Below are 18,946 nucleotides of genomic sequence, written 5' to 3'. Positions count from 1 at the left end.
CATGGTCTGCTGACAGATCCCAGGGAAGCAGGCTGTTAGCTCACACTTTAAAGTGATTTGCAAATGCTAGTTCAACTGTTACCACCAAATCCTCCGTCTTCTAATTACGTTCCTTCCGACGCAGACCACTGTAGCATGTTGAGGTTTAACAAGCAAACAGAGCGCAGCCTGCGTGAGGGGCAGAGCAGGCGCCTCCCAGGGCTCGCAGGAGCCCTTGACGTGAAGAACAGCTCTCAGTGTTGGCAGAACAGGTCTTGGTCTTGTAAACTCAGCCAAGGCAGCCCCTGACACATCTCAGTCCAGGAGACCCTGTGGCCGAACTTGTGCTGAATTCTCGGGGCTGGGCATGCCGGCTCTTCCTACCTGCCACCAGGCAGCTTGCTGTCAGCATCTCTGGAGATTTCCACGAGAAGAAATGAGTGCCTTGGTCACAGCTCAAAGCTCAGTGCAGGAAATGCCTCTGGAGGTCAGGGAGCCTGTTCCTGACCAGCCAGAATTCCCAATTCCCAACTGACTGATGCCGAATGTGTTTGACTTGGGTGTCTTCATTGGGGTTGGAGAACAGGGAAACAGCAATATTTCTGCATTGCGTTGGTTTTCTGCAGTGCAGTCTTTCCACGCAGAAGTTTCCGTGCAGAAGGGTTGTTTTATTGGGGTGGTTTGCAATGGTGTTCATAGGCAGAGGAGCTGGGGTGGCCAAGCCCCGGGGGTGGATGGGTGGGAGCCCTGGCTGCTCTGGGTGCCTTAAGTGGGGGGGACAGGAATGTGCAAGTCATCCTTGGCATGTCTGGTGGGAAGGGAGGCTGTGCCCAGGGAAAGCACACTTGGTGTCTTGACAATGCTGTCCTAGCGATGAATCAGGAAAACAGCTTTGCAGCGATGGCTGGACATGGGCTGGGGCTGGGTCGTTCACCCAAAGGCAGGAGCCAGGAGCTGCCGTCCCACGGTGGTCACGCGCTGTCCTGTCCCCAGCTCACACGGTGCTCGGGGACTTGCATCTTGGGTTTAAACCTCTCACTTCTCTTCCATGGCAATCCCATAAAAAAGCAACTCTGAAATTCAGTTCCACCAGTGTTTAGATGCTGCTTTCCAGCAGTTTTAAAGTAAAGGAGGGAGATTCAGGCTGGACATGAGGAAGAAATTGTTGCCCCGAGGGTGGTGAGAGCCTGGCCCAGGTTGGCCAGAGAGGGGGTGGATGAACCATCCCTGCAGACATCCCAGGCCAGGCTGGACGGGGCTCTGAGCAACCTGAGCTGGTGCAGATGTCCCTGCTCATGGCAGGGGGGGCACTGGGGGTGCTGGGAAGGTCCCTTCAACCCAAACTGTTCTGTGATTCCCTCCCAAGTTCCCAACAATGGCACATTCTGCCTTTGTCCCATGGCCGTGCCACTGGTGACCTGTGCCTGGGGACACAGGCAGTTCCCAGCCCCCCAAGCTGGATCCAGGTCCTCATGTTGGTGGGAGGGCAGGGGGTGCTGCGCGGGGGAGGATGTGCTGAGCAGCTGGAAGGAGATGCGTGTTCTGTACTGGGAAAGGTGGGAACGCCTCCACACCAGAATAACACCTAAACCTGCCTTTACCCTGCCCAGGCTGTAGATGCGGATGATGCCGCCGTGCGGTCGCAAGAGCCACTGGGCGCCTCCCCCCCCGGATTCCGCCCTTGGGTACACAATTTTTACATTTTTTCAGCTGTTTTCCTCCCATCTGTGTTCCATTTCAGATGACAGCCTGCTTCTTGGGACTGCTTGAATCGCTCTGGTCATTGTGTTCATTCTTTCTGTTTGATCAATTGTTCTTGAGATCCAGACCTTGTTTTTTTTCTTTGCTGCTTGAAGGCAGTCTCCAAATTAATTCTCATTTAAACATGAAGAGGATCATTACACCTACAGCTTTTACTTCTGCAATGTCTACTGCTGGCAAAAGCAACTTGAGTGCACCGCTTTGTTTTCCCAGTAAAATAGCGCAGTGTCTTGAGTCCAGAGTCGCATTGTGAATCTCGTTTCTTTTGTCCATTTTGTGTTGCAATCACTCTGCCCCATTCAAGAATCACTTTCTCTTCCAGGCCTTAAGCAACTAAATCCTTTCAGACGGAGCCACTTTGGGTCTTGTGTGCGCTACATTGTCTTCCATCCCTTTGTGTTCCATTTTTATCTCTTTTTTAAACTTTTTTCCAGCATGTCTTCTGTTGGCACCATGTTTGATTCGCTCTGCTCTGCGGTGTGGTGGTGTTAGGAAGGAGTTGAGCCCAGTCCTTGGCCGGCTGCGATAATCACCCCACGCTCCTCGCTGCTTCTGCTCACCATGGAGTTGCTCGGTGCTCCTTTGGGTCTTACCATGTCTTTTTGATCTGTCCCATCCTTTTGCTTCCTTTAGGTCACAGAAGAAGCTTATGTCCCAGTTGGAGACATGAACGGCATGGGATTCCGGCCCTTTGATATGGTTATCCCTTTTGCCGTGAGGAAAGGAGAAATAACAGGTACCTGGAGCATGCGTGGCCTCTCGGGGAGGTTTTGCTTTTTGTTAGCGTGTTTATCCATTTGAAGCGAAGAGCCTGGGTGGTCTGGACCACAGTGTGTGTGGGAGTATTGTATCCTGCCAGCAACTTAGTTGTTTAATTTCACATCAAGTGGCACCCGCTGAGGATGAGCAGGATACGCCCCGCTGATGCTTGGAGTTAAATGAGGCAATTCTTGGTCCTTAGCGCTAAGCTGGGAGCTGTTGCACTGCAAGAACCATTGGTTCTTCCCCTCTCAGCAGCTGCGTGCATCCTTGATAAGCTCCATTATTTATTTTGTGCAGATGCTGCAACACAGTTTAATCCCCCGGTAACACCGCGGTGGCATCAAGCACACACGTGTCCCCTCCTGCCCCCAGCTCAGCAGTCCCACCCCAGCCCTGCTCAGGCCCTGCTGAAGGCTCAGTTGACTTTTCCTTTAGCAAAGAGCCGCAGGAGAGGACGCATCCTGCAGGGAGGTAGATCGGTGCCTTTCCTGGGCCTTGCTGTGGGAATCGCGGTGGCTGCAGCAAACAGCTCTGCCTGCAGAGTTTGTAAGGGCGCAGGACTGTTTGCCAGATGTCTCCCACCCCCTTGCATTCATGTAGCTTAAGCAGAAAAGACGTCTGGTTAGTGTTCCCGTTCGTCTCCTATTTGTGCCTGTGGGTAAGGAATTTAACAATTTAAAAGGGCTAGACGATTCTTTGTGGGTGGGAGAGGGGAAGCAGGCGGCTTCTCCTTCTGTAACTCCCACGGCGCCTTTTTGTAGGTGAAGTACACATGCCCTCTGGGAAGACGGATACGCCTGATATTGTGGATAACAAAGACGGCACGGTAACAGTGAGATACGCTCCTACTGAGGTCGGGCTGCATGAAATGCACATAAAATACATGGGAAAGCACATCCCAGGTGAGTCTGACAAAGCAGGCGACGCGAATCGGAGCGTAGTGTCCTGCTGCCGCATCTGCTCCCTGTTCAGGTTCCTATAGCTTGGTTCTATACGCTGCAGTAAGAACTGCCCAGGCTGTCTTGCTGCTCAGCAGCGGTTCATCTGCATGCGGTCAGAGAGAAACTAAAGCAAAAGGAGTAAGTGCCAGCACATGTGAGCTTCCATTGTGGTTTAATAGTACCAGCCAGGCTTAAAATGGATTTTGGTTTTGGAAACCAGCTTTTGTGGCGTTTTATTATGAAGAAGAAACATACAATTTTCAAACTACCATTTTTTTTCAGGTTGACATTTACTGCCATGGTGCTCAACAAAACTAGTGGTTACGGTATATGTTTATCCTTAAAACTGCATTGGCATAAAACCTTCGATCTGTGGGGAGGATGAGGTGGCTAAAACACTATAGTTACTCTTTCCATCTTGTTGCAATAAAACAAAACACATGCACACTATGCTGTAATCTTTCTTTCCTCCTGGCTGCTTCTTAACAAACAGAAACCATGGCCTTTAATCCTTTTCCTTCTCTTCCTCTTCTCTGCACTGGGGCAAAAAAAGCCCCACTACTTCAGTGTCTTCAGCATTTTCTTTGGCTCCAGCACTTCTAGTGCCAAACTGTTGGATATGTTGGTTCAGCAAGACCGTTCCCCTGCACCTGGACAGAAGGATGATGTGCTTTAATATTTCCTTTTTGAAGGCTATCATGAAGCAAACTTGCTACTGTCTCAGCTGGAAGATCTGGCTTTGGACTTAATTGCTCTCTGTGCCTTTTTTTGAAACCATTATTGGCCGTTGGTGACTGTACTTTTTGTTCTTGTGCACCAGTTTAGCTAATCTGAGGCTGGCAAATATGGTTTTGGATACCCTTCAAGTCTGCTGCTTCGTGTTCATCGAGTCAGACAATGTGCTGTGCTATTTCCTAATTCTGAGCTACCAAAATTCGGGCTCTGTGCCTGAACCGAAAGCCTGCTTCTGAGTCATGTTCTGGTTTGGTGTGCTAAATATAAACTTGTAATGAATAAGACCCTTTACAACATCATTGAAGCTTATCTCTGGTAATTTGAGTAACGCTTTGTCATGACTGAATATGGAGCAAATTGCAGAGAAGTATCTTTTGAAGATGAAAGGGGAGGCTTATTCGTTTTTTTAAGTGCATTAGAAGTTCTTCAGATATCAAGTAGTGAGAATGGCACTGGAGAAGGCATAGGAGTAAGATCCCATTGGGCTGGAGCAGCTTGATGTCTGTTTTGTTCTTGCAATCCAGGCCACTTATCCTTAAAAGTGCCTTTTATTTTTGTCTTCCTGTTTAGAGAGCCCTCTGCAGTTCTATGTGAATTACCCGAACAGCGGCAGTGTGTCTGCTTACGGGCCCGGCCTCATTTATGGGGTTGCCAATAAACCAGCAACTTTCACCATCGTCACAGAAGATGCAGGAGAGGGTAAGTCTGTTCTTTAAACCCACCCTAACCCTAAACTAGGATCTTCTTGTGAGTGTAATGCGCATTGGCATTAGTTTGCATTCGTCTATCCAACCATGAATCTCTGGTGTGATAACTTGCAGTAAAAATGGTTTAATTACCTTTTCCTGAGAGCAGTAGATGTGTCTTGTAGTATGGGGTGCAAATGATTTAATTAAAAATAAACTGAAGGCAGCTTAGATCCTAGTGGGTGATGACTGCACATGGAATCACTGTTCAGTAAATCTAACAGACTGAAGAGAGTTCAAGTCTTAATGGATTGGGCTGAGCTCTTTTTGCTGCTGTCCTTTGAGAAAATGGCATCTAAGCTGCGTTTTCAGTACTAAGTACTGGATCTTCCACTTTGGACTTGGTGTGCACAAAGATTCACAGAAGTGCTGTTCTCCTGCTTTCCCAGGTGGGCTGGACTTGGCTATCGAAGGACCTTCTAAAGCAGAGATCAGCTGCATTGATAACAAAGACGGGACGTGCACGGTCACGTACCTGCCTACTCTGCCTGGGAACTACAGCATCCTGGTGAAGTACAACGACAAGCACATTCCGGGCAGCCCCTTCACGGCCAAGATCACAGGTATGAAGTTCAGACTTCTGGAAGCACTTCATAATGAAAAGTAACCTCTAATGGCATGGAGGACCTGCTTTGTGGCAGGAACATGAAGTGCTTAGACTTAACCCTGTAGTATTTTCTGGCTCATTTCTCTTTATATATATATAGATGATAACAGAAGGCGGTCCCAGGTTAAGCTTGGTTCAGCTGCTGACTTTTTGTTGGACATCAACGAGACTGATCTCAGCCTCCTTACCGCCAGCATTAAAGCCCCATCGGGTCGCGATGAGCCCTGTCTCCTGAAGAGGCTGCCCAATAACCACATTGGTAAGCTCTGATACCCTTGATCCCACAGAGGAGCGTCTTCTCCAGTCTGCTTTGCCGTATAAAATGCCTGACTTCTCTGCCCCACCCCAGAGAAGCATCATCAAACCAAGTGGTTCATATTGTTTGATGCTGTTGGCCAAAGACAGAGGAGTATGAATGATCTCTTGTGTTTTCATGTGATGTCCCAGGCTGTGATTGAAGTGCATTTTGTCAGCGTACGTGAATAGCTTTGTGTCCTGTTTGAGAGCAACAGTTCAACGTGCTCTTTCCATATGTAATTTCTCAGTGTGGTTAAGGCTTTTTAATCAAGTGTAGCATGCGTGAAAAGTGAATAAGTTTGCCACGTTTCCCTGCTTTGTAGGCATCTCATTCATTCCACGGGAAGTAGGAGAACATCTGGTTAGCATCAAGAAAAATGGGAGCCACGTACCAAACAGCCCTGTGACAATCATGGTGGTCCAGTCGGAGATAGGAGATGCCAGACGAGCCCGAGTTTTTGGACGTGGCTTGGTAGAAGGACGAACCTTCGAAATGTGTGACTTCATTGTAGACACCAGAGATGCAGGTTAGCTCCATTGCAATGGGGCGGGGAGAGGCTGTGGGCTCTGTATCCTCTCTAAATGAAAGCCTTGTCTTCCTTTGCGTGTGACTACCAGGCCGTAAGTTGCAAAGCAGCGGGTACAAATAGTGTATTAAATATGCACGGTCATTATTGTCAGTTATTAACCACAGACGTTGCTATTAACTTTTCAACATTCATGAAGAAAAAGGGATATGGTCAGAGTGTTTAAGGAGCTGAATGCCTGCTGTGCCTTAAATATGTGACTGATTAGGATTACGAAAATGTCATTAAGGGATCGTGCTACTCCCATGTGCCCATTCTGATAGAAACCTACCAACTTGCTGCTGCTATGGGTTTGGACTATTTTATATCACATTTATAACAGCACTCTGGAAATCTGAGGCTAATTTAGCTGTATTGCAGGTTATGGTGGGATCTCACTGGCAGTTGAAGGACCCAGCAAGGTTGATATCCAAACTGAAGACCTAGAAGACGGAACTTGCAAAGTGTCCTATTTTCCAACTGTACCTGGCGTGTACATTGTGTCCACTAAATTTGCAGATGAACATATTCCAGGTAAGAAGGAATGTTTGTCACCTTTCTGGGTAGTACAGCAAGTCTTACTCATCTGGCCAGTGCACTGAAACCCTGTGCGGGCTGTGTAATCGGGCTCATACTGTGAGTCCCAAAGATTCAAAGAGGTCCTACCTACCTACCTCAAGTTGCACCAGGGGAGGTTGAGGTTGGATCTGGGGAACAATTTCTTCCCCAAAGGGCTGTGGGGCATTGGAACAGGCTGCCCAGGGCAGTACTGGAGTCACCATCCCTGGAGGGCTGGACAGACGGAGATGAGGTTCTCAGGGACATGGGGTAGTGCTGGGGTTGGGGTAACGGTTGGACACGATGATCTTGAGGGTCTCTTCCAACCAAAGTGCATAGTGAGCAGAGGAGGAATGACTCGCTGTGCTCCCTACAGGCAGCCCATTCACTGTGAAGATAAGTGGTGAAGGAAGAGTTAAGGAGAGCATCACACGAACAAGACGGGCTCCCTCCGTTGCAACCGTAGGCAGTATCTGTGATCTGAACCTAAAAATTCCAGGTAAGGAACGTCCTTATCCCGGTAACCGTAACTCGTGCTTGTGTTTTGTGGATGTGCCTGAAGCACTGGAAATAGAAACTTCAGTGTTAGGACTTTCTCATATTAAGAGAGTTTAGGGAAGAAACACTGGTAATGTGGTCTCTTTGAACAGTTAAAAATAAGCAAAACCATGATCAACATATGGAGAAATAAATACCAGAGAGGCCTGAATCTGTTCTGTGTGCAGCAGGCTGGAGAACGGGCGGCACAGCTCACCCTGTCTCTGGGGTTTTGAGATCATCATGTTGGCTGTTATATGTTTGTCCTGCTGTCTGACAAACGTGAATCATGTTAGGCCAGTCTTAGTGGGCTGCGCTTATCCAGTCTCTTCATGTGCCTCCATAGCACCTGGTGAGCTGTACCTGGCCGGGTTTGCTGCTGGGCAGCACGTTCCCAGCCTGGCGCCTACATGGGCTTACACAGTCTTTTGTACTGTGTAAGCACTCGAGCTCAGGTCCTGCTTCCAAAAACAAAATACCAAACCCCTTTGTACTTTCTAATAAGCATTTTTTTTTTATTCTCTTCTCGTTAGAAATCGATTGTGGCGATATGACAGCCCAAGTGACTAGTCCCTCCGGAAGAATCTTTGATGCAGAAATCGTAGAAGCCGACAAAAACACCTATTGCGTGCGCTTTGTGCCACAAGAAATGGGGGTGCACACTGTGGATGTCAAATACAGAGGGCAGCCGGTGCCGGGCAGCCCCTTCCAGTTCACCGTGGGGCCGCTGGGCGAGGGAGGAGCCCACAAAGTGAGAGCTGGAGGCCCAGGGCTGGAGCGCGGAGAGACGGGCGTCCCAGGTGAGTGCTCTGCCCTGGCGAGGCTCTGGTGCCCGCTGGGCACAGCTCCCCAGCGCAGTGCTCTCATTTCTGTTGGCTTCTCCTCCTATGAGCTGGAGCAGAGGTTGATGGAACACTGTAGGGTCACCCCGAGCCAGGGGAACAGTCAGTGGAGAAACATGGAGAAATAATATTGATGCATCATGTGGATGGGGAAGTCTGGAAATGCACATTTTGGAAAGCGGATGCTCTACAAAGGTTGTAAGGTGTGCTGTGCAGGGCTGATCGCTAACTTAAGGCTAATGGAAGGGGCGAGGAATGATCCCTCATACACACAAGTATGGGATGCTGCATTGTCTGTTAGGAAGAGGCTGAAACCCAGCAACAGCAAACTTACATTGTGTGTGCTCTCATGTGCTTCAACAGCCGAGTTCAGTATATGGACACGGGAAGCTGGAGCTGGAGGACTGTCTATTGCTGTAGAAGGCCCGAGTAAAGCAGAAATTGCCTTTGAGGACCATAAAGATGGATCTTGTGGTGTATCATATATAGTTCAAGAGCCAGGTAGGTACCAACACCAAAATGTGCTGGAATAACACTGAGTGTGGCTTTCAAAGATACTAAGGACACTCACTGCTTCTTTTTTCCCCCCAGGCAACTATGAGGTGTCCATAAAGTTCAATGACGAGCACATTCCTGAAAGCCCCTACCTGGTTCCCGTCATCGCCCCCTCCGACGATGCTCGCAGGCTCACTGTCACGAGCCTTCAGGTGAGACATAAGGAAACATCTCCACAGCTTGCCACACAGACTGATTTCGTCCTTGTTCTCTGAGACCAAAGTGGTTGTCTCTTCTTAGTCGTAGCCTTGCCATGGTTGGTTCTTGTTCTCCAGCTCAGCTTGCAGCCATAGAGAGGTTTTTGGCAGCTGGCCCCTTGGTAACTCGGCCAGGAGAGCTGGCCCAGCTCCGGGTAGCCAGACCTTGAAGGCAGAAGGCTCACTCGAGTGTATTGCAGGTGGTAACGCCTGGGAATTAAGAATAAGAAAGAGGCTCTGGAAATAATGCTGAGGAGCTAAAACTTGCCGTGGGCGGATGGAGGGGGCCCTGCCGTGAGGTCAGAGCACAGATTTGCTCTGGCTGATGCCACAAAACCACAAAGTCGCGCCTCAGATTGTTCATAAACGGCAGCAAGTCTCAGGGTGAATCCCAGCTTTGTAGTTGGTCTGGGCTCATCTGTTAACCTCACCATATTATTTTGTGTGTGTGCGGTTACGTGTATTAAAGTACAAGTAACATTAAAGGCCTGACTTAAACCTCCAAAGCCAGAAACTTGGACGTGAGACTGAGAATCCCTGTCTAATTATACTGTACCTCAGTCCTCATCAAGTGGCGATAAGCAATTAGTACTTGAGTTGAGGCTTTTTTTCTGGAGGTGTCCCAGCCGTGGTCCCCAGGAGTTTGCCTGGGCTGCAGATCTCCTCCACCTTGGCTGTGCAAATGAATTGCGACAGCCTGAGCCGATAGTATCTCTTCTAACCAGGAGTTACAAGGGCGTAAATGAGTCGCTGTGGTATGGATGTTTCTCTTGTGTTTCATTTAAAGACTCTTTGACAGGAATACTCGCTTCAGTTAAGTTCTGGAGAGGCAGATAAAGCTGAGTATTCGGTAACGGAGCACAGTGTGCAGCATCAGCCTCCGCTAAACCTGCATCAGGGTCTTGCTTTATACATTGTACCTCAATTTTACTCAGTTGCATTTATTTCCCTCTTCAGGATTTAATTGAAAATGAAATCAGGTAAAGTATGTTCGGTGTGGGACGGGTGCCACGTGGTTGCCGAGCTGCCTCGCCTTCTCCCGATGGCCCGACAGCGCGGCAGCATCTGGTTTTGTGTTTTAAATGGTTTCCTCATCCTAAGACGTCTTGTGGTGACATTCTAAATGCAGCCTCTTGTGGCAAATGTAAACAGGCGCATTGCTCTTTCAGACAACTGCATTATCAGGGGCTTTTCCCCTGGATGAATCTGGAATGAATGAATGAATGAGCCAGGCTGAAAATGGAGCTCTAACTTAAACATACTTTAAATCAAGTGTCTGAATATTGGGGGGCTGACCTCAGTGATAACAGGTCGCTGATCTTATAAACCTGCCTCTGCCTGATTTGGCAATCACCTGGATTCTGAAAATGGTCTATTGCCATGGGAGAAATCAGCCTGGCGACTCCTAAATCGCCCACTCCCTCAGAGCGAGAGCGCGTCTGATTTGAAATTAGTGCAACTTGCAACTTTAGGCCTTTTGTTGAGATCTTTAAAAAGAAAAAAATGCCGAAGTGGTTATTTCCCTGCCACAAACCTTGTGCTGTCTGAAATGAGAAGTTTAAATTTGATAATCTGACTGTTGCATTCTCAGGAGTCGGGATTAAAAGTTAATCAGCCAGCATCCTTTGCTATAAGGCTGAACGGGGCAAAGGGCAAGATCGATGCTAAGGTCCACAGCCCCTCCGGAGCGGTAGAAGAATGCCACGTGTCCGAGCTGGAGCCAGGTGAGCACGGCTTGACCTCGGTCACAACAAACCGAGGGAACCCCAAAACGCGCCCGCTGCCCCATAGCAAGGGGGTTTAGTCCCTTTGGCTTGTGACCAGTGTGCCCGAGGGACAAGCACCTTGCTTGGAGAGTGACTTCTTGGTGTCAAGACTTGTTGGGTCAGGTTTACATCCACGCTTTTCCTCGATAGCCCATGAAATAACTGAGCCCTATGTAGGATACAGAGATTTCAGTCTTGGCTTGCCCATGAAGGTACAGTGATATTAGTCAAAAATGAAATATGATGTGGCTGTTGAATTTAAATGGGGGAGAAGTTTATTTTTCAAAGCTATGCTACCCTCTTTGAGTAATAGTTTATTTTTAACTCTCACTCACTCTTTCATACCAAATGTCAAAGAAGCTGGATATAAGCAAACACTACAGAAAGCTCAGCACCTGTTTCGGCAACAAGCTTTTCTGTTTCACTTGAGTCTGAAGGAGTTCTGGTCTGTACTATGGGCAGACAGCAGCTGTCCAGCTGGGGACGATCAGTCCCTCCTCTGGGTTAATGTGCCATCAGAAATGTTAAATACCGGCAAATTGCTGGCATAGTTTATTAAGTAAAGGGGCAGTGTCTGTGGTGTCGGAGCAGCGTGCTCGTGCTCAGCCCTCTGGTAAGATCAGACTTGTTCCTACCAGCTGCTTTTCTTCTCTGCACTGCTCCTTCGGCTGCCGACAGGTTGGGCTGTGACTAAGTTGTCATGTTGAGTGCACATGTGAGGAAAACAACCCTAAAACTCACCCTGCAGACTAGATGACAATTGAGATCAGGTCCTGTAGACAAGGTGAAAACGCAACCCGTGACACCTCCTGTGATAAATAAGGTGTTTTCCTACTTAAATATGAGCTTAGCAGCTTGTGTGGCTGAATTTGCCTAAGCTGGGACTAAAATAAGTTGAAACGTTACAGAAGCCTTGCTAGGGCTGCTAACCGGCCCCACGTTGGGTTTAGTTGCTGTTTTATCGTTCTGATACACCAGCTAAGCCTCTTCTTCCTTGCAGACAAGTACGCCGTGCGGTTCATCCCCCACGAGAACGGGATCCACTCGATCGACGTGAAGTTCAACGGCAGCCACGTGGTGGGCAGCCCGTTCCGCGTGCGCGTCGGCGAGCCCGGCCAGGCCGGCAACCCCGCGCTGGTCACAGCCTACGGCTCCGGGCTGGAGAGCGGCACCACGGGTAACCCTCCTCGAGCTCCCGCGCCGCCCTGCGCGCGCTTCGGCTCTCCGAGCGCCCGGGGCTGCTCCTGGGGGTATTTTTACACGACTTCTCCTGCTAAGGCAGCTGAACTAACCCCCATTCTCTGCCCACCTGGGCGCAAGCTAATTTTTGCTTTCTCGCATGCTCCTCGAGTCTTATAACCATCAATTAGCGAGTCTGCAGGCTGTACTGAGCCCTGACGCACTGGAAGCCTCTGTAGAGCAGGACTGCAGCAGGTTCGTTGCACAGGGTGGCGGGGCTGCGGCGCTGCCCGTAGCTCAGCTCCATGCCGGTGGTCCCGGGCGCTCCGGAGATGCTCCGGCTCCCTCCCACGGGTGAACGTGACGTCTGTAACACCCGGAGGCTTTTGTGAGCGAAGGCAGTTGGCTGGCTAGTTGAAGGAGTCGTAACTTGTATCCCCCTATTAATTAAATGGGTGCAAGGGTGTGTACCCAGTTCCCTTTTCTTGGGTGCTCGCACCTCTGAGCAATTCCAGGTTAAACGTAAAATGCCGTGTAAACCCGAGGGAGTCGGGGGGTGGTTCGGTTCGTAGTGTGCTGAACGTGCTTCCGATGCAGCGGGAACACTGACGCTTCTTGGAAATCTGACACCTGGTTATCTGCTGTGGTTGCCCCATCTGATAGTTCTCAACTCCAGAATGTAGGGTTTGCATTTTTTTGGGTTTTTTTTTTTTTTTCATTTATATGATTTATGGCCTTTGTAAGAAAATATGATAACATTCCAGGATATGCACTTTGATTTATTTAATTGTGTGCTTTCTCAGGCCACACACACAGGGGAATAGCAGAGTAAAACTCTTTTTTTTCTGTTTTTTTCCTTTTGATACACAAAGCAATAGCTATTTTCCTTTATTCTATTTACTGCTGTCTTGTGGGGGTTCCATTTTATACCTGTATTTTTTTTTCCTTCCTTGGAAAAAAAATCCTGCAGTTATTCATTCAAAGCTTCTGCTGTTCTCGAGAAACCAAGCAGTTGGTTTTGGAAGCATGTGGCTACACTATGTAAAATAAAGATATTACAGCCTGTGCTGCTTTAATAGGTGGAAACAAAAGCACTCGTTAATAGTGGCCACTGATGCATAAGGGACAGGGGAGTTTTTCTCCATCTATAAAGGCGCTTGGGGTTGTTTTTAGTCTAAACAGACTGTTGAAGTTCAGTGTGGTTATTCTGTGCGCCGCTGTTGGGTGCTGGGAGAGGTACTTTCCCATAACCGTCCTGGTTTTGATTGAGCTCAGGCACTTTATTCTTCCTCAGAAGTATCTGATACAACAGCCCAAAGATCATAAATATCTGAAGCCAGAGTTTGACAGTAAATTATTTGGGGAGCTGAAAGCCTTGCTTCATTTTTTTTCCCTTGTGTTGCTGGCATGGTGTCATTGGCTTAGCACTAGCAGCAGTAATTCGGCTATGTTAACCAGATGCTGCAATTAAACAAGCTTTTGTTTCCACAAACTGCTTGCAGCGCCATTGCCGAGCAGTTCAAACACCCATCTCTTCCAAGAGATCTCCTGCCCCTCGTTTCTTCTGCTTTTTTGTGGGCTCTTTGCTGCTGATTTACACCCCGGCAGTGAGAGGCTGGAGCGGAGGCTGCGCTGGCGCGGGCTGGGACATCCAGCAGGAAAGCTCTTGTGAAAGCTCTTGTTCTAAGAGTTTTCTCCCTAAGCCAGTTTTTTTTTGATGCTGAATTATTCCCACTTTGGTCTTGAAGGGTTCTCATGACCCGCACAGCGATGTGAGCGGAGGAGGGAGCCGGGGTGTCAATGGGGACATTGCCGGGGTGCAGAGCCCCTGGTCCGTGTAAGGATGCTGGGGGGGTGTGCACTGTCCCTCCCCGCGTCCAGCCTTGTCTTGCACCGAATTACCTGTTCCTGTTTAATATCTGAGGCTGCTTGTGTGGGGAAGAGTGTGTCTTACTGTGCTACATCTTTCTAGGATTGCAGTCGGAGTTTTTCATTAACACGACCAAGGCTGGTCCAGGTACCCTCTCTGTTACAATTGAAGGGCCATCAAAGGTGAAAATGGACTGCCAGGAAACTCCAGAAGGTTACAAAGTCATGTACACACCCATGGCTCCAGGCAACTATTTAATTGGAGTTAAATATGGTGGACCTAACCACATAGTGGGCAGCCCCTTCAAGGCAAAGGTTACAGGTAAAAAGCTAACTGGTTTTTACTGTGTGCCTGAAGTAGTTTGTGCCATTCAGCAAATATGTCCTTCGAGATAATGCGGCGCTCAGGTTTAGATACCCAAAAACATGAGAAGCCAAGCATTTCTCCCCATCACCTCCACAGCCCAGATGAGGGATCTCAGGAGAGGCCACAGGAGCATTAGTCACTGAGCTTGGCTCAGCGCAGTGCTGCGGAACCGCTTCACGGGGGAACGTTATTAGTAAACCCTGACCTAGCACTAGGGTTGTTGCCTCGACCGTGGGGAAGTATGACTTATTTTCCCGCTTTTCCCCTCGCAAAGCCTTCAGGCAGCATAATCGATGCCCCTCTTGGACTCATTTGGGTGCAGCTGCCACCTAAGCGAAGGTCAGTGATGTCTGGGAGGCTTTTAGGTGCAGGGCAGGCTGGTTTAGGAAGCTCTGTCTCTCTCCAGCGCTGTGTTTAAGCACAGGCTGGAGTTCATCTCTCCTGCTGCCCTGAGCTAGTGACCCTTTCCTGGTGCCCGGGGTGTTCTTGGGGGCGGACGGCAGGGGCTGCGCGCCCGGGGCTGGAACACGCTCTGCTTTCAGAACGGGTTATTGCAAAATTGCACCTGCTTTTCTGCCAACTCGAGTTGTTTTGGGCATTTGGTGGTTGGAGCACAATTAACTCTTCTTTAAGCAGCCAGCTTTGCTTAATGAATCCTGAAGTTCCTGTGGTCCTTCAAACCACACAAGGGCTCTGGGATGGGATTGCCGCCAGCATTGCTGGAAGGTGTCAGCTTAAAAACTGAAGCGGGGAATTGCGCCTCTCCGAAGATGCATTTTTGGATGCAGAATGCATGCTAGTCATTGGGAGGGTTTCAAAACCTCCTTGTAAATCCCTTTCAGACAGGGTGACTCTGAATGTCAGGCGTCTTTTCTGTTTCCAGGGCAGCGACTGGTGAGCCCAGGCAGCGCCAACGAAACTTCTTCCATCCTGGTAGAGTCGGTGACGAGGTCGTCGACTGAAACTTGCTACAGCGCCATCCCCAAATCCACCTCGGATGCCAGCAAAGTGGTTTCCCGGGGAGCAGGACTCTCAAAGGCTTTTGTGGGTCAGAAAAGCTCCTTCTCCGTGGACTGCAGCAAAGCAGGTATGGGTGCAGGAACCAGCTGGGCACCAGGGTGGTTTACCCAGAGTTCTTTTTGCACTAAACCAATCAGCAAAGTTAAATTTCAGAGCTTGAGCTTCTGGTCTTAAAGAAAATCCCTCAATGCTACATGGTGTTCACCAAATTGATCCTGTAAGGATGCCAGCTCCTCTGCAAGCGGTTTTATTACATCTGAGCCAGGTGCACCTGAAAGAAACCACAGGGTTATGGCACGAGAACAAACAGGTTGCGGAGCTGAAGCCTCCCTCACGGTGCGTTGTGGCATCAGCTCACGGGGTTGCAGTGAGCCTGGGGTGCCGATCGGCATCGCTGGGAGCTCTGCGGTGGCTGGATGCCAGGCCAGCAGCGTTCATTAGTCTGCTATTAACTTCTAACGAAGTCCCTGCAAGGCAGTGCCTGCTCGCTGTCAGCGGCAGCGTTCGTCTGCTGTGCTCCGGCCTGCCAGGACTGGCAAATGCACAAATAATAAACCCCTTGCCTCTGTGAGGTTGAAGGTGTGTTTTGTTTTTAAATAAAATTCCCTCTGATACCAAATTAACTTAGTCAAACTACCCCTCCATGAATTCAAATAACAAAATCCTTGTGATACGGAGCTAATATATTACGGTACAACTCTGCTTGTTGATTTAAGCTTAGGAATGCTAACAGTCTGCTCTTTCGCTGTAGGTTCCAATATGTTGTTAGTTGGCGTCCACGGGCCCACAATACCGTGCGAAGAGGTGTCCATCAAGCACTTGGGCAGCCACCAGTACAACGTCACGTATGTCGTCAAGGAAAGGGGTGACTACGTGCTGGCGGTGAAATGGGGTGACGAGCACATCCCCGGGAGCCCCTTCCACGTCACCGTCCCTTAAACTCGTCCAGCGTCACAGTCGACGTTCGCGTTTGCGGTTCAGACGTTGAGTTGTTCTGGGTGCAGTCCTGTCGCAAAATGCAGTTTCTAGATACACACGGCTCACATTTCAATACAGTCAGAAATAAACTCTGTAACTTTGTTGTTTTTTACAAGCATTTCACTTCTATCCTACTTACCAACCTAATGTCGATCTATTTAACGTCCTCCTCAGATTGTACCTTTGCAGTACTGTCCGGGTCACTGTTAACGTTTGGAGAATCACATGGATAACTAGACACTAAATTCCCGTGCGGATGTTAAAGACTTTAGATGTTAATTGAAAACTGGAATTTGTCTTTGTAATTGGGTATCTTAACTACTGATTTTATTTGACTGGAGACTTTACGTTTTAGTTATGGAATATGACTTGGGCTGTCCCCAGTTCAAATTCTTTTCTGTAAAGAAATGAGGTAAAACTGGTACTATAATAGGTGCCTTTGTATACTTGATCAATTTTAACACTTAACATTATAAAAAGCTACTCTAAGTGGCTTTACCACTCAAATTTGAAATGGTTTGGAAAATGCTTTGCTAATGGTTTACATTTAGGAAACATTTCTCTTTTATAGCAAACCAAAAGCAGACTGAAAACGACTTCCTGGAAGCGTTCAGCCTTTCTGTGTTCACGCTTTGTAAGTCTAGACAGGTAGCTTTGTGGCCATGGTGCTCGCAGTGCAGTTTTTAATTAGCTTGGGATTCCGGTGACATTTCTGTAACTTTGCAGGTAACTCCGTGATTGATTTTATGAACAACCCCTGGTTTGGCTGGTTAAATAAAGCCCTTAAACTTGGCGAGCCAGGTGTCGCTCCCGCCTGTGTGACCCAAAATTCAAGCAGGTGAGATGGTGCAAAACCAGCCTGGGGATGAGGTCTCCCATCCGTGGTTGGGTTTAGTGGGGGTGTGCAAATCCACCAATAATAGCAATATGAACCAACAAACCCGTGTTTGCAAGCTGGTTTGTTATATCTCAGCCCACGGCCGTGCCTGGAGCGCGCTCCTGGCTCCCGAAATCCAATTCGTGCTGCAAAAGGCGTTTCTGCTGAGGGTCAGACTTCATCACACCCTGTCTGTGTGTCCTGGGTTACTCTGTGCTCCTTCCCCACTGCGGATCTGAGTTGCCTCAGCTGCAGGGGCTTTACTAAACTCTCCATTGAGCTTTAACTCTGCCATTAGGAGGAGGTGGGATGTGTTGGAAACCCGTTGAAATGTCACTGTCCCTAGGGAGAAGTTGACACTTACAGTCGGCAGTTCTGTATGGATGCGCCACCCTCCGGCACCGTCACTGGGGAAACAGAGGAAGGTTGGGATTTATTTTTTACTGTGCTTTTTTTTTTCGTGCCTTAATGTGAAATGCTCACTACATTGTAAACTAGGAAGTAAAAACGAAATAAACTGGAAATAAAATGCAGGATTGTAAAATTGTATCTTATAACTTATTAAATAGAAATGTTTGCTTCATTAAAATGTGCATGTTAAAAACAACACCGGATTCTTTTCATATGTAGTCAGTGAAGTTCAGGGTGAAACTACAGCACGCAGAATGAATAACCCTGGACCGTGGTAGCCGTGGAAAGCTTTTCTTGAACCTGGCAAAGGTTTGACTGTGGCACAACCGCACTGGGCGGTGGTGGCCGAGTGTGAATGGGACGCGGTTTGTTTGTGTTCTATCAGCTCAGGAAGCATAAATACACTTGTGTTAGAGAAAACACCTGCTCCTGTAAGCCAGGAAGCCAGGGAAATGTGGTCGTCTGCAAAGCATATGGCAGGGGAAAATAAAACAACCAAACCAAAACCACCACCAACCCTGGAAATATGGTGTTTTATTCTCTCCCAGAGACAAATTAAACAGTATTCCCTGAAAATAAAGTTTCAGAACAAAGATGAGGCCTTGATACTTATTTTAAAATTGTTCTTTAAGCTCCAGTGGTTGTTTGCTGCTCCCCTTATGCTGAATAAAGCTATAGCTAAATGGGAAGTTCAATGTCTTCCTGAGGTGTTCATGTTGGGTTCTGACCGGGAGAAGGATGCAGGAGAAATAGAAACGATAGCAATGCTTTCCTGAATAAAATACAATTACTCTGAAGTTCCCTGCGATGAGTTGTTAACTCATGTCAAAGTACTGGGTGGAATTAACAGAAGGGGCAGGTGGGAGGTGTCTGTGCCCATCATGGGGAGGTTGGACTAGATCTGTTGTAGTCCCTTCCCACCCAAACGGTTCCACGATTCCACCTGACCCTGTGGCAGTGACACTGGGGACATTGTGGCTTCTCGGGGCTCCCGGGTTGTTTGCAGAAGGTGGTTCCCGGCCATGGAAACCAGATGTTTTCCCAAGCGCCGCTCCCGCTGGAAGCTCCGGTGAAACCCGAGACGCGGCAGCTGCCAAGGACTTTCCTGCCCCAGGTCTGTCAGCTTATTTCCTTTTTATAGGTAGCTGTGTTTCATTAGCTTCATGCCATGGGAGCTTGGAGCCTTCTATTTAATGTTTTTAAACAAGACAGGGCACAAAAACCTGGATGCAGCTGTTGGGTTGAGTAAACCTGAGAGCCTCACACCTCTGGGTTGCCCAGTAAACATCTTTGCTCCTTCCAGTATCGGTGTAAGTGATTAATAAGTTAAAGATAGATATATCATATTTATTATTAAAAGCAAATATAGATATTATTTTAATAATTTAAATTGTTA

The 18,946-nt window shown here is 48.3% G+C and overlaps 1 protein-coding gene across 3 annotated transcripts in view; it reads left to right on the top strand.

Annotated features, from left to right (window-relative positions):
- FLNB (filamin B) overlaps positions 1 to 17,785 on the top strand; it is a gene marked incomplete at its 5' end in the record, with an annotated part of 70,913 nt that extends 53,128 nt beyond the window's left edge. For 2 of the 3 annotated variants that reach the window (XM_080350648.1, XM_080350647.1), the window contains 17 exons: positions 1,590 to 1,664; positions 2,374 to 2,476; positions 3,264 to 3,404; positions 4,749 to 4,877; positions 5,314 to 5,487; positions 5,632 to 5,790; positions 6,152 to 6,355; positions 6,776 to 6,928; positions 7,329 to 7,451; positions 8,023 to 8,289; positions 8,695 to 8,832; positions 8,923 to 9,038; positions 10,675 to 10,807; positions 11,850 to 12,026; positions 14,001 to 14,219; positions 15,148 to 15,351; positions 16,036 to 17,785. In XM_080350648.1, coding sequence (XP_080206774.1) covers positions 1,590 to 1,664; positions 2,374 to 2,476; positions 3,264 to 3,404; positions 4,749 to 4,877; positions 5,314 to 5,487; positions 5,632 to 5,790; positions 6,152 to 6,355; positions 6,776 to 6,928; positions 7,329 to 7,451; positions 8,023 to 8,289; positions 8,695 to 8,832; positions 8,923 to 9,038; positions 10,675 to 10,807; positions 11,850 to 12,026; positions 14,001 to 14,219; positions 15,148 to 15,351; positions 16,036 to 16,223 — 2,703 coding nt within the window. In that variant the 3' untranslated portion in view covers positions 16,224 to 17,785. The remainder of the gene's footprint in view (positions 1 to 1,589; positions 1,665 to 2,373; positions 2,477 to 3,263; positions 3,405 to 4,748; positions 4,878 to 5,313; positions 5,488 to 5,631; positions 5,791 to 6,151; positions 6,356 to 6,775; positions 6,929 to 7,328; positions 7,452 to 8,022; positions 8,290 to 8,694; positions 8,833 to 8,922; positions 9,039 to 10,674; positions 10,808 to 11,849; positions 12,027 to 14,000; positions 14,220 to 15,147; positions 15,352 to 16,035) is intronic. The other variant, XM_080350649.1, reaches the window with a different exon arrangement.
- Between the last annotated feature and the right edge of the window lie 1,161 nt (positions 17,786 to 18,946).

This window comes from Nesoenas mayeri (assembly GCF_963082525.1).
Source record: "Nesoenas mayeri genome assembly, chromosome: 10".
In the NCBI taxonomy this organism is placed as follows: Eukaryota; Metazoa; Chordata; class Aves; order Columbiformes; family Columbidae; genus Nesoenas; species Nesoenas mayeri.
The sequence above is the reverse complement of the archived record's forward strand: the minus strand, read 5'-3'. Positions and strand labels throughout refer to the sequence as shown.